The 11,970-nt window shown below is 60.4% G+C and overlaps 1 protein-coding gene across 1 annotated transcript; it reads left to right on the plus strand.

Moving 5' to 3' along the window:
- The first annotated feature begins 499 nt into the window (after positions 1-499).
- Positions 500-6,687, plus strand: P3H4 (prolyl 3-hydroxylase family member 4 (inactive)). The gene is made up of 8 exons (XM_026512844.4): positions 500-1,046; positions 1,385-1,537; positions 1,626-1,797; positions 2,418-2,546; positions 3,461-3,606; positions 4,226-4,309; positions 5,786-5,930; positions 6,243-6,687. Exons 1-8 carry the CDS (start codon positions 567-569, stop codon positions 6,263-6,265), a joined length of 1,332 nt encoding a protein of 443 aa, XP_026368629.1. The 5' UTR covers positions 500-566; the 3' UTR covers positions 6,266-6,687.
- Positions 6,688-11,970: the final 5,283 nt, after the last annotated feature.

Consider the following 11,970-nt stretch of genomic DNA (forward strand, 5'->3'; position numbering starts at 1 on the left):
AAGACTCTCCCGCGCGGGGATGGAGATGGGTGGGCGGCGGCGAGAGTGCCGAGTGAGGGGTGAAACCAGGTGTGCGCATCCCCGTAGCGGACCCGGGTGGGGTTCGGGGGGAGGGGACACGAGGGGTGACTTCATCAGGGCTAGGGGCGGAGAGGAAGCAGAAGGGACTCTGTAATGGAAAGAAGACCAGGTGCCACGGTTTGGGCAGAGTGGAGGAGGCGGCGCTCCCTCAATTTCTTGATCTTAACTTAAGGTGGGGGATTGTCCTTGTGTGGGGAGGGGCTTTGCGGGCTCCCATCCCGGCGGGAAGCGTTCCTCCACCCACTTACCATCTGCCAAGGGGAAGACCCCCCTAGGGCAGGAGGTCGGCCTACGGAGGGGACTCCGGACACCAGTGGGCCCTCTGCCCCCCGGGGGAGCTGACCCAGACCGCGACCCCGCCTTCCTGCCCGGGTGCCGGGCGCTAAGACCCAGCGGGCGCGCCCGCCCGGCCCCCGCTGCCGCCGCCGGCCCGCCCGGCCCTGACGCCTGCTCCGCCCGGGAGAGGCGGCCGGCTCGGCGCGGCCATGGGGCGGCCGGCGTGGGGGCTGCTGTGGCTGCTGCTGGGCAGCGCCGCGGCGCAGTACGAAAAGTACAGCTTCCGGGGCTTCCCGCCCGAGGACCTGATGCCCCTGGCCGCGGCCTACGGGCACGCGCTCGAGCAGTACGAGGGAGAGAGCTGGCGCGAGAGCGCGCGCTACCTCGAGGCGGCGCTGCGGCTGCACCGGCTGCTGCGGGACAGCGAGGCCTTCTGCCACGCCAACTGCAGCGGCCCCGCGCCTCCCGCGGCCTCGCCCTCGGGGCCCGCGCTCGGCCCCGACGGCGGCCGCGGCGACGAGTGGGCCCGCGAGCTGCAGCTCTTCGGCCACGTCCTGGAACGTGCCGCCTGCCTGCGACGCTGCAAGCGGACGCTGCCCGCCTTCCAGGTGCCCTACCCGCCGCGGCAGCTGCTGCGCGACTTCCAGAGCCGCCTGCCCTACCAGTACCTGCACTACGCGCTGTTCAAGGTGGGCCCCGGCCCGGCGCCCCCCGGCCCTCTCCGGTGCCCCCTGTCCCGCCGCGCTCTCCCTCCGCTCCCGCCGCGACCCCCCAGCCCCGCCTCGCCCCCAGTCCCGGAGTCCCCCCACCCCACCTCGGTCGCCCCCAACCCGGGCGCCCCTCACCCCTGGCGCCCCTGCCCTGCCTCGCCCCCGGGGCCCGGCTGGGGCGTGTCGTTCCGAGCCGGCGTCGGGTTCTGTCCGGTCGGCAGCAGAGTCGCTCGCACAACCCGGGACAGCCAAGCCCACTCGTGCGCTCCGGGCTGCGGGCTCCGGCCCTTCCGACACCCTTTGTCCCCGCGCCACAGGCTAACCGGCTGGAGAAGGCGGCAGCCGCGGCCTACACCTTCCTGCAGAGGAACCCGAAGCACGAGCTAACCGCCAAGTATCTCAGCTACTACCGGGGGCTGCTGGACGCGGCCGATGAGCCGCTCACAGACTTGGAGGCGCAGCCCTACGAGGTGGGGTGGAGGGTAGGGCTGACCCTGCCGCTTGTGGGGGAGGGGAGGTGTTGGGGCGTCTCCCTGACCCTTACCCGCTCCCCTGCAGGCCGTGTTCCTCAGGGCCGTGAAGCTGTACAACAGCGGGGACTTCCGCAGCAGCACGGAGGACATGGAGCGGGCCCTGGCCGAGTACCTGGCCGTCTTTGCCCGGTGCCTGGCCGGCTGCGAGGGGGCCCACGAGCAGGTGGACTTCAAGGACTTCTACCCAGCCATAGCAGGTACTCCCCAGCCCCTGCAGCCCCCTGTGGGTGTCCCTCTCATCCACGGGGCCCTGCTTCCCAGAACCCCTAAGGCCTCTTCACACAGGTATCCATCCCATACACTTATGAAGCACCCAGCAAGTTCTTGGGAGGTGGGCAGGAGTAAGGTGGGCTGAGAGGGACAGGCTACAGTCCTGACTGTCCACTGTGTGGGCATGGGTGCAGAGAGGTGGGGACATCCCCAAAGGGTCTGGGGACATTGGGTTCACAGGCCTTCCAGGCAGAGGGCTAAAGTGCCAAGGTGGTGTGTGCAGAAACAGCCCAGCAGGTGTGGGCAGAAGGCAGTTTGTGGCCAGAAATCGCACCTAGTCTGGGGATCCCTAACTGCAGGGGCAGAAAGGACTGTCCTGAGCTTCTCTCTCTAGGCTTCAGTCCCACCTCCAAACCTCATCTGCCTCGGGATGCCCCTGCTCCCTCTGGTTTTGGGGCGGGGGCTGAGCGGAGGGGGTGGTAAGTCAGCCACACGGGTTGTGCTGAGCACTGCCCTTAGGACGCTGAGCGGTCTTCACTGGCATCACCTCCTGCGATCGCACAGGCTGGGGGGACCCCAGCTCCTCACCACTGCCTCCCGCCCCTAGATCTCTTCGCAGAGTCCCTGCAGTGCAAGGTGGACTGTGAGGCCAACTTGACCCCCAATGTGGGCGGCTATTTCGTGGAGAAGTTCGTGGCCACCATGTATCACTACCTGCAGTTTGCCTACTACAAGTGTGAGCCTCCTGCCGGGCTTGGGATGGGGGGCAGGGGGGGAGAGCACTGTGCTGGGAGTGTCACAGAGTCATGGGGAGCCGTCCCTGGAAGTGAGGACCCTGGGTGACAGGAGGGAAGGCTGGGGGTGGTGGGCAGGTGAGAGGGTGGGAAGGAACAGAGAGCAGCCTTAGGAGAATTCAGGGACCCCTTGGGTAAATGACTGGGTAGCCACCAACTGCACGGCACTTCACAGTTTACAGACCCCTGCCATGTCTGTTTATCTCACGTGATGCTTTCACCAACCCCCCCCAGCAGCTGACATGACTGGACCCATTTTTCAGATGAGAAACTGAGGTTCATACAGTGCAGTGGGGCCATGGGTCACATGGCCAATGAGAAGTAGCACCAGGACTTACTGCTCTCCTTGTCTGGGGGAGATCCTGGGCCTCAGCTGGGACTGGGGTGCATGATCTCCAGCGTTCCTGCAATGCTGAGATGCCAAGATTCAGGTGGAGGCTGGAGTACAGGAGCTGAGGACCAAGGAGCCAGGAGACCCTTCATGGGTCCAGGTGGCAGAGCTCGAGGGCCAGGCTGCCGGGCTCTCATTCCCCAGTGCCATTATGCTCCAGCTGTGTGAGCTTGAAAAACCTACCTAACCTCTCTGTGCCTCAGGTTTCTTGTCTATAAAATGGGGATGATAATAACAGTGAGGCTGAAATGAGTCACACGGGCCTGGCACATGGCAAGTGCCCAGTACATTCTAGCTTGCGTTATTATTATTTGGGTGGGGTGAGGTGGCCAAAAGATCTTCGGGGAGGCAGCTGGGCAGCCGGGAGCACTGGACTGAGTTGGGAGATGGGGATGGGCTAGGAAGGTGTTGTCCCTGAAGGTGGGGAGGTGCCGGGGCTACTCCTCACTCCTGTCCTGCCCGCAGTGAACGACGTGCGCCAGGCCGCCCGCAGCGCTGCCAGCTACATGCTCTTCGACCCCAAGGACAGTGTCATGCAGCAGAACCTGGTGTATTACCGCTTCCACCGGGCTCGCTGGGGCCTGGAGGAGGAGGACTTCCAGCCCCGGGAGGTGGGCATTGCCTTTGGAGGCACTCTTGGTTTAATAAAAAAAAATCCTGGCCTGTTTGGAAGGCAGGATGGGAAGGGCAAAGAAAGACTATGGGTTGTGGTTGGCGTCCTGGGTTCAGAACCAGCCCCACCAGCTGAATGGGCCTGGGAACATTACTGATCCTTTCTGAGTATGTGGCCTCACCTGCGAAATGGGAGTGGTACCACCTACCGCGACAGCACTGCCAGGCTGTGGGAGGCCCAAAATACCCGTCCCTCCCTGCCTGCTCCCCACCCCACCCTCATCACTCTCACCGCTGTCCTTCGCCCTTCTTCCCCAGGGGCCGCCTAGTTTGGACCAACTAAGGAACCCCTGGGAATCTAGGGCAAGACTGGCCGTCATGGGGCACATGGTGCCACCCTCGATTTCCTTACTCGTGGCAGACGTTGCTAATGGATTAGGGAACTCTTTCTAATAAAGCCCTCAGAATCCTCCTTAACCCAGGCACTCCGAGCAGCCGTGATTTTTTCATTACCTGTAGAGCTGAGAAACGGTGGGAGGACCCAGATCCTAACCACTTGGCTCCTCCCCCATCTGGCGGCAGGGTCTGGCTTACCCCAACTTCCTCCCCTCCTTTCAGGAGGCCATGCTCTACCACAACCAGACCTCGGAGCTTCGGGAGCTGCTGGAGTTTGCACATATGTACCTGCAGTCGGATGATGAGGTAAGTGGCCCCCTGTTCTCTAGGCTGGGCCATGATGGAGACCCTTGATCTTTTCCGGGGGGCCGCTGCGCCAAAGCCCAGCCCCACCGCCTGGCAGTCAGCTGCTGTGAAGCAGGGGAGACTCACCTGTCCCTCTCTATACCCGCCCTTCTTTCCCCGCTCAGTATTCCCATGCTCCCCTTCGCTATGTGTCTGAATCTTGCCCAGTAATTCTTCAGCCCAGCTCAAGTGGCAGCTCCTCCAGGAAGCCCTCCCTGCATGCCCTGGCTCTGTCTCCTGGGCTTGCAGTCCCAGCTCTGACCCTCTGTGCCTCCCCGGACCTGGAGTGATTTGCAGCCCTGGTCCATCTCACCCCCAGCCCCCTTCTCCGGCCAGTCTCCCAGAGGACTGTGCTCTGGGGTGGGAGACCAGGTTATTCCCAGCTTTCCCACAACACTGGCCACAGAACTGGCATTGGGAAACGGAGTTGGAGTGGAACCAGCGAACGAAGGAATGCAGGATGCCAGGAAGGAAGGACTGCAGCGTGGTACCTTGATTCTGAATGAGGGCTTGAGAGTCTGAATTTCAGTGAGGCGTTGCGCTCAGTGCTGATTTATCCATTCCCCCCTTTGTTCACTCACCCATGCCCCTACTCGTCACATATGGGGGCAGGGGGTACACCGTTGGCACCCCGGCTTTGGCGACAGCCAGACTTGGCCCTGCCACTTACTGGGTGGGCAGCCTCCAGGCAAGTCTTAGGTAGCTCTTGAACTTCCGTTCCTGCGTCTCGAATGGGGAGGATGATGCCCACGTCACGCCGTTGTGGTGGCAGTGAAATGAGATCAAGTATGGAAAGCACTTGGTACAGGCGCTCCGTGAATTGTGCCATTTTGATTACTGTTACTCGTGGCCTGCTGTTCGCAGACACTGTGTGGGGCTGGGGTGAGCCGATGAAAGGCACAGCCCTTTTCCCAAACAGCTCATAGTCTAGTGGGGGAGGCACAAATAGCGCTCAGGGGAGGTCAGCACAGGCCACTGGAGGAGGGCTGCAGTTGCAGCTGGGCTCATGGGCCAGGGTCGCATCCTGGAGCGCCTGGCGTTGGCAGGGTCAACGAGAGCTGTCCAGGCACGGGGGGGGGGGGGTTGCTGGGGGAGGCAATCATGTTCCTGGCCAGAAAACTGCATGAACAGACAGTATGCGTGGACTCGCACTGTTCGCTGTGGAATTCATGCTTAAAAGGAGGGCCTTGGAGAGGGACCGCTTATGCGGACATTGAATTTTTGCTGGGGGAGCACTGGCTCCGGGAGCCGCAGTTTGGGAGGGGGACCTTGTGGGAGAAACCCTCAGATCAGTCCCTGGTGGGATCTTGAGGCTGGGGAAGGAGGGGCTTTGGGGACTGAGATGGGATTGGGGAGGTGCCTCGTCCAGGAAGGGAGCCCGTCTGGGTGTGCACCTGCTGTGACCTCCTTTCTCTCCCTACCCTGGGGCTGCTCTAGATGGAGCTGGAGGAGACAGTGCCACCTGTGGGGCCCAAGGATCCGCCGTCTGATGCCGAGTTCGAGGGGGACGGGGACTACGAGGAGGGCATCTATGCTGACTGGTGGCAGGAGCCGGATGCCAAGGGTGATGAGGCAGAGGCCGGTCAGTGACTCGAGTCCTGGCGGAGGGTGGGGCTGCAACCTGGGATGGAGGTTGGCCACAGAAGGATCTGCGGCCTGTGGGGCAGAGGTGGTTGGCGTGCTGGGACCCCTCCTCTGGGGGGTTCTAGCCTGTTAGCCAACCCTGTCCCACCTTGTGTGTGAGGGGGTGGCATCCTCTCCGGAGCTGGGACCCAGCTGAGACCTGTCGCAGGGAGCCTCCCTCCTGCCTGCCCCCATGCCCCCAGGACAGCACCCAGATGCTTGTTGGGAGTGGGTGAGGGCCTAACCCGGTGCCCCCTCCTCTCCCTTCCAGAGCTGGAGCCTGAACTAGCATGAGAAGAGGGCCACCCTTGCACCCCTCAAGAGCTGGGAAAGCCTGGGCCCAATGGTACCGCCCCCCACCAGCCTGGGCAGCAGCAAGAACTATTTATTAAAAATGTAAAATGGACATAGCTGACCAGGCCCCATCCCATCCCACCTGTGAGCGCTGCTCCCCAGGTCCCTCCTGTGTCCTCTCAGGCTCTCTGGCCACAGGATGCTGGTGCTCCGGCTGCTGACGGCTCGTCCTCCTCCCTGGTGCTCCCTCACCTGGACGGCCTCCTGGAGGAGAAGGTTCCTGCTCATCCAAGCTGGGTCTCAGCCTGGATTTCAGAGACAGCAGAAGGGCAGCTGGTGTCATGAAGAGCACTGGACCAGGAGTCCAGTGGTTCCTGGTACACTGGCAGTGGGTGCTCAATAAATGTTTCTTGTTGAATGAACTGCAGTACCTGGGGTCCAGTCTCCCCTGGGCTGAGGGTGCGGGTCGTTCCCTCCCCCTTTCGGCGTCTATCTCCCCTCCTGTATAAATATGGGGTGGACAAGGGGGCACAGTTTGGCCTCATGGGACCCTGAACGGTTTGGTTTTTTTTTTTTTTTTTTTTTTTTGGAGAGCAGAATGCAATTGCAGATCTGCCCACCAGGGGGCGTGAGCACACAGTTCCTTCCCCAGTCCCTGGAAGGTGGTTTCAGATTTCTAAGATGAGATGTCCCCTATTTTCCTGGTTCAGCATTGCTTCCCTCAGGAGTGTGGTGGAGCATGGGGAGGGGGCTAAGGACATTTCCGGTTCTTACTTTCTAGGCATTTCCTGACCCAGGTTCTCCGGGGTCTGAGAAGCATGCCCTGCCCTGCTCTCTGCCCATTCTCCCATTCTTCAGTAGAGGTTGGACTCCATCTCAGCAGCCAGAGGGGCCCTGGGGATACAGCTTGATGACATGAGACCTCATGGTGGCAGTGGAGCTGCCAGAGCCTCTTGCCCACTCTTCAGCTCTAGGGGGCGGAGTCCGGAGCTGCAGAGGTAGGGGTGATGCCAGGTGGCTACTGTTTAGTGCTGTGACTCACCAGTGTCCTTCCCCATGTTCCACAGTGCGGGGGGCAAAAGGGGCCTCTCTAGAGAGGGACCCTGGGCCAGGGCCAGGCAGGTGACAGTTCTGCCCGACTCCCTGTATTTCGGGCCTCCCAGGGGGCAGGTGGTGTAGGCGGCTTCTCTTCCTACTGGAGAGTAGAGCTCATGCTGGGAAGCCCACCGCCCTGCCCTCCCCGCAGATGTGCCAGGTGACCTGGCCTGGGCCCTCCCCCTCTCTGTGCCCAGGAGGACTCTCTGCCTCCCCCCGAAACCCCTCCCCTAGGTCTCTAGTGGGGACGAGGACAAGAAGGCCAGAGTCAGTCGAGCAGGGCTGGGTCAAGGCTGAGGGCACCGGTGACCTCACTCCCTCTGCCGTAGGTGGGTCCGCGGTGGTAGCGTCTCGTCAGAGCTCCCAGGTGCCAGGGCGGGCCTGTCCCGCCCCACCCCTTTCTAGCTGCTGTGCTGTCAGCTTGCTCTGATGCCCCGCCCCCTGTTTCTGGGCGGGGCTGCCCTTGGGGCTGGCACTGGAGAGGGTGGGGAGCCGGGATGTGCTGGAGCGTGCCTGCCGTGAGTAGGAGCTTTGGAATCTGGACAGCTGGGTGTGAGCCTGAAAGGGTGCGTGTGCAGCAGCAAGAAGGTCTGTGGGCCCGTGTGTTGCGTGCATGCGTGGGTCTGGGTGTGAGCCTGCGTGCCCGCGTCTGAGAATGTCTGTGGCGGTTTCACGGGTGACTGGGCGTTTCTGCACGTGGTCCAGGAGCGCGCGTGCATTCATGGATGTGTTTCTGGAGGGGTTCGCTCCCTCAGCACATTTTTATTGAGCCCCTAGTATGTGCTAAGCACTCTGTAGGTGCCGGGCGTACAATAGCGGGCAAAGCAGGCCAAGTACCCCGCCTTCACGGAGCTCGCGTCCCAGTAGGGGGACCTGCAGTAAACAATAAATGTTATTTTTTTTTAAAGATTTTATTTATTTATTAGAGAGAGAGAGCGCACAGGAGTGGTGGGGAGGGGCAGAGGCAGAGGGAGAAGCAGGCTCCCTGCTGAGCAGGGAGCCCAACATGGGATTTGATCCCAGGACCCAGGATCAGGACCTGAGCTGAAGGCAGACGCTTCACCGACTGAGCCACCCAGTTGCCCCAACACTAAATGTTACAATAAATAAATTATATGGTTAGTCTGATCAATCAGACAGAAAAATAGAGCTGGGGAGGAGGGATGGGGAGAGCGGAGGGGATGCTATTTAAGAAGCGTGTTGTGTGTGTCTGAGTCGTGCATCTGAGAGTGGCGTCTCTGAGAGTATGGTGGTGAGACAGAGTGTGGGGGGGGCATCCCCTGGGGGCCGACCTCCAGCCCCTGCCTAGGCCCTCTCCCCACCTCCACGCCGTTGCCCTGGCCCGCAGCCCCGTGTCCCTTACTCAGCTCTCCTCTTCCAGGCAGCCACCAGCCCCTCCCGCCTCTCCCTGATGCCAGCGTCTCCCCATTGCCAGGCTAGGTCCCCAAACCGGTGAGACCGAGTCCCAGCGTGCACCCTCCAGCCCATTCTCCCAACCCCACCCATTGCAGACACCTTCGCCTCCCCCACATCTGTCTCACCTGGTCCCTCCTTACCCCGCCCCCCAACACCGCACCCAGCACCTCATCAGTCATAGCATCTGTGGTATAATGGGTAGAAGTCAGAGAAGGCCTAAAAGGGACTGGGAATGGCGACCTCACACAATAGGGCAAGTCTCAGAGGCCACAGAGGTCCCCAGACCCAGAAAGACCCCGTCCTGAAGCGAGCGTCACTACCACAGTGCGCCGAGAACCTACCATATGCTGGGCACTTGGTCTCAGACAGTCTTGTGACGTAGGCATCAGTTCCCTTCTGCTACAGCTGAGGAGTGAGAAGCAGCTTGTCGAAGGTTCCTCAAATTGAGTGGCAGCTGAGCTGGGTTTGAAACTCTTCTCCCCAAAAGCGATGCTGCTCAGAGAAAGGAGAGAGAGGTGTTGGCTTAGGGGCCAGATGTGTGACAGAGCCCCCACATTACACAGCCCACCCAGGGAGGCAAGGAGTTCTAGAAGGGAGGGGGGGTTGGGAGCGGCAAGGAAGAGCAGGCAGTCAAGTTCTGCATCTCAGCCCCAATTCCAGAGCCTGCCCTCCACCCGCCTCCCGCCATTGTCAGCTCCATGGCATTGGGCCCATGTTAGGGAGCCTGGGGACAGACTTGCTGGGGTCACTTAGACCAGCACCTTCTTGAGTCCTGAGAAGTGAGGGCCAGTGGAGGGGGAAAGTCCCACAGGCTCTTCCAAAATTCCAGTAAATTCAAAACCCCCTTAGGCTTGAGCAATAGTTCTTAAAGTCTCACCCTGGTGTTCCCCTCTCTCCAGGAGAGTAGGGTCTCCCCTGTGTTGGAAGGCTGTGTGTGTCCAGTTGGCCCTCGCACCAGCAGCATAACCTGACTGGAAACGTTCTAGCAGCTGCAGGGCCCATGCCCCCTGCCGCTTCCCTACTCTGGGGTCTTCATCCAGCTCTCCCACTCCTCTCCAAGGACAGCCCTGGCAGATGGCCCCACCTTCATGGATGGGGAAACTGAGGCCCAGAGAGGCTAGAAGTCTGGCTGAGCCCCAAGATGACTCAGAGATTAGGTGGGAGTTTGTCGGGGCCCGGGGCTGCCCACCAGAGCCAGCCCCAGGCTGACCTATGGACGCCTCACCTGTAATCACCACCTGCCTGGGTCCCACTTGGCGCCAGGCACCTGGATAGCATCGCTTCTGTCCCCCAAACAGCCCTTGGGGTGGGAGCGCCTCTCACACCCCTGATTCAGGTGGGGAAACTGAGGTAAGGGGGAGAACATGCCTGCTTTCTTACCCCCCCCCCAGACACATGTACTTAATCCTCTGAATCTGGGGAAGAACTCACTAAGGTAAGTCACTCCCAATGAAGAGTCAAGGAGAACTTGACATTTTCCATTTGGGGTCACCTTTTTCATCTTTCGTTTTAGGAGAAGAGTGGGCTATTATGTTCTTGGAGCACAGTAAGGAGCGGCCACGTAAGATGCCTTCCTTTTCCCTTCACCACTTGTCTAAATCCTGGTGGCCTTCCTGGAGGAAGCGAGGAAGGAGCACAATTCAGCCAGTCTGAGTGGGGAGTCTGGCCTCTCTCCCTTGCCCTGGTGGATGTGGGGAGCAGGGGGCCTTTTAGAGACCTCACAGCCACGAAAGACATCCCATTAAGCTTTTGGGGGGCGCCTGGCTGGCTCAGTCAGAGGAGCAGGTGACTCTTGATCTCGGGGTTGTAAATTCGAGCCCCACCTTGCATGTAAAGATTACTTAAAAGTAAAATAAAAAAAAAGAAAATAGAAAAGCTTTCGGTATCTCCAAATGAGGTTATGCTCACAGTTACAGAGACACAGGGATAGGAATGAAGTCAGAAAATGCTTGTCGCATGACTTTAACCTTTAGCACAATTATTTTGACAAACCTGGTTGTTGGTGGTGGTTGTGGGTTTTTGCTTTTTTTTTTTTTTTTTTTGGTGATACATTGGTGTCCTCAAGCATGGAAGTGTCCCAGGCTTTGGGGCGCCCTTCCGCTATACACACACACACACACACACACGCACACACGCACACACACACTTTTCACAGACCTGGCCTCTCTCCAGCACCCTCCGCGCCAGCCCAGGCCGGGCTTCACCCGCCCCCACGCTCGGTGCCCCTCCCCCTCCCCACTTCTAGGTTCTCAGCCGCGCCATAAATTATCCATGAGCTGTAAGTTGGTGCCGATGAAATATTCAGGGATCTCAACTCTCAAATTCCCTGGTGGCCGCAGGATGGGACTGGGGAAGAAGGGATTCTCGTAGCAGGTCCCGCCCAGCTGGAGTCTGGGGCCTGGAGACCCGGGAGGCGGGGGGGGGGGGAAGTCCCTGCGAAATCCACGGGGGTGGCTCTGGGTGGTGCCCTCTTGGTGTGGAGGCTCGAGCCGCAGTGAGCAGAGGTTACCGAACTCCACCCCTGGGAGGGCCGGCCAGCCCAGCAAGGCCCCACTGGCCCCCCAGCCCTGGCTCTTGAATCCCAAAGTTTTTCTCCTGAAGTCCCACCACGACGTGACTTCCCACAAAACTCGTTGTCACCTCCCCCTAACACATACACCGCACCCCAACTTTGCTGAGATAGAAAAGACCTAGACTGGTGGGACCAGTGGGCTTGGTGGGCAGGAGACAAGGTTCCAGTTCCAGCCCCGCTGGGAATTTTCTTGTGTGACCTTGGGGATGTTCCTTTCCTGGTTCTAGCCTCAGTTTCCCTATATATACAAGGAAGGAGGCTCTGATTGTTTCTTCTTCCTTTTCCCAAGGACTCTCCACAGGTGGAGAAATCCTGTCATTGGTGTGTGTGTGTGTTTGCGCGTGCGCACGCATGCTTGCACACGCGTGTGCCAGGGGAGGGGCAGGCTCTCTTTCCTGTCAGGGCAGGCATCTCTCCTGGCTCCTTGGGAGAGGGAAGGGCAGGCAGGCGGGCTGGCGGGTGGGGCCTCAGCTGTGTCAGCCTGTTCCAGGAATCGCCCAGGCCAGGAGCAGCAAGAGGGGTGACTCAGGTGGCAAGGTTCCCCCTGCTGCGTCCCCCCACCCAAACTCTCAGCAGAGGGAGGGGGTTGCGCAGAAAGCCAGGGAGACACAGCTCAAGAATC

The sequence above is a fragment of the Ursus arctos genome, unplaced genomic scaffold (assembly GCF_023065955.2).
Source record: "Ursus arctos isolate Adak ecotype North America unplaced genomic scaffold, UrsArc2.0 scaffold_24, whole genome shotgun sequence".
NCBI classification, from domain to species: domain Eukaryota; kingdom Metazoa; phylum Chordata; class Mammalia; order Carnivora; family Ursidae; genus Ursus; species Ursus arctos.

Bases quoted from the DNA above. Each gene is read 5' to 3' on its own strand.
- P3H4 (XM_026512844.4), top strand. From the start codon at position 567: ATGGGGCGGCCGGCGTGGGGGCTGCTGTGGCTGCTGCTGGGCAGCGCC. The intron at 1,538-1,625 runs GTGGGGTGGAGG...GCTCCCCTGCAG, and splicing joins TGGAGGCGCAGCCCTACGAG to GCCGTGTTCCTCAGGGCCGT. The intron at 1,798-2,417 runs GTACTCCCCAGC...TCCCGCCCCTAG, and splicing joins CTTCTACCCAGCCATAGCAG to ATCTCTTCGCAGAGTCCCTG.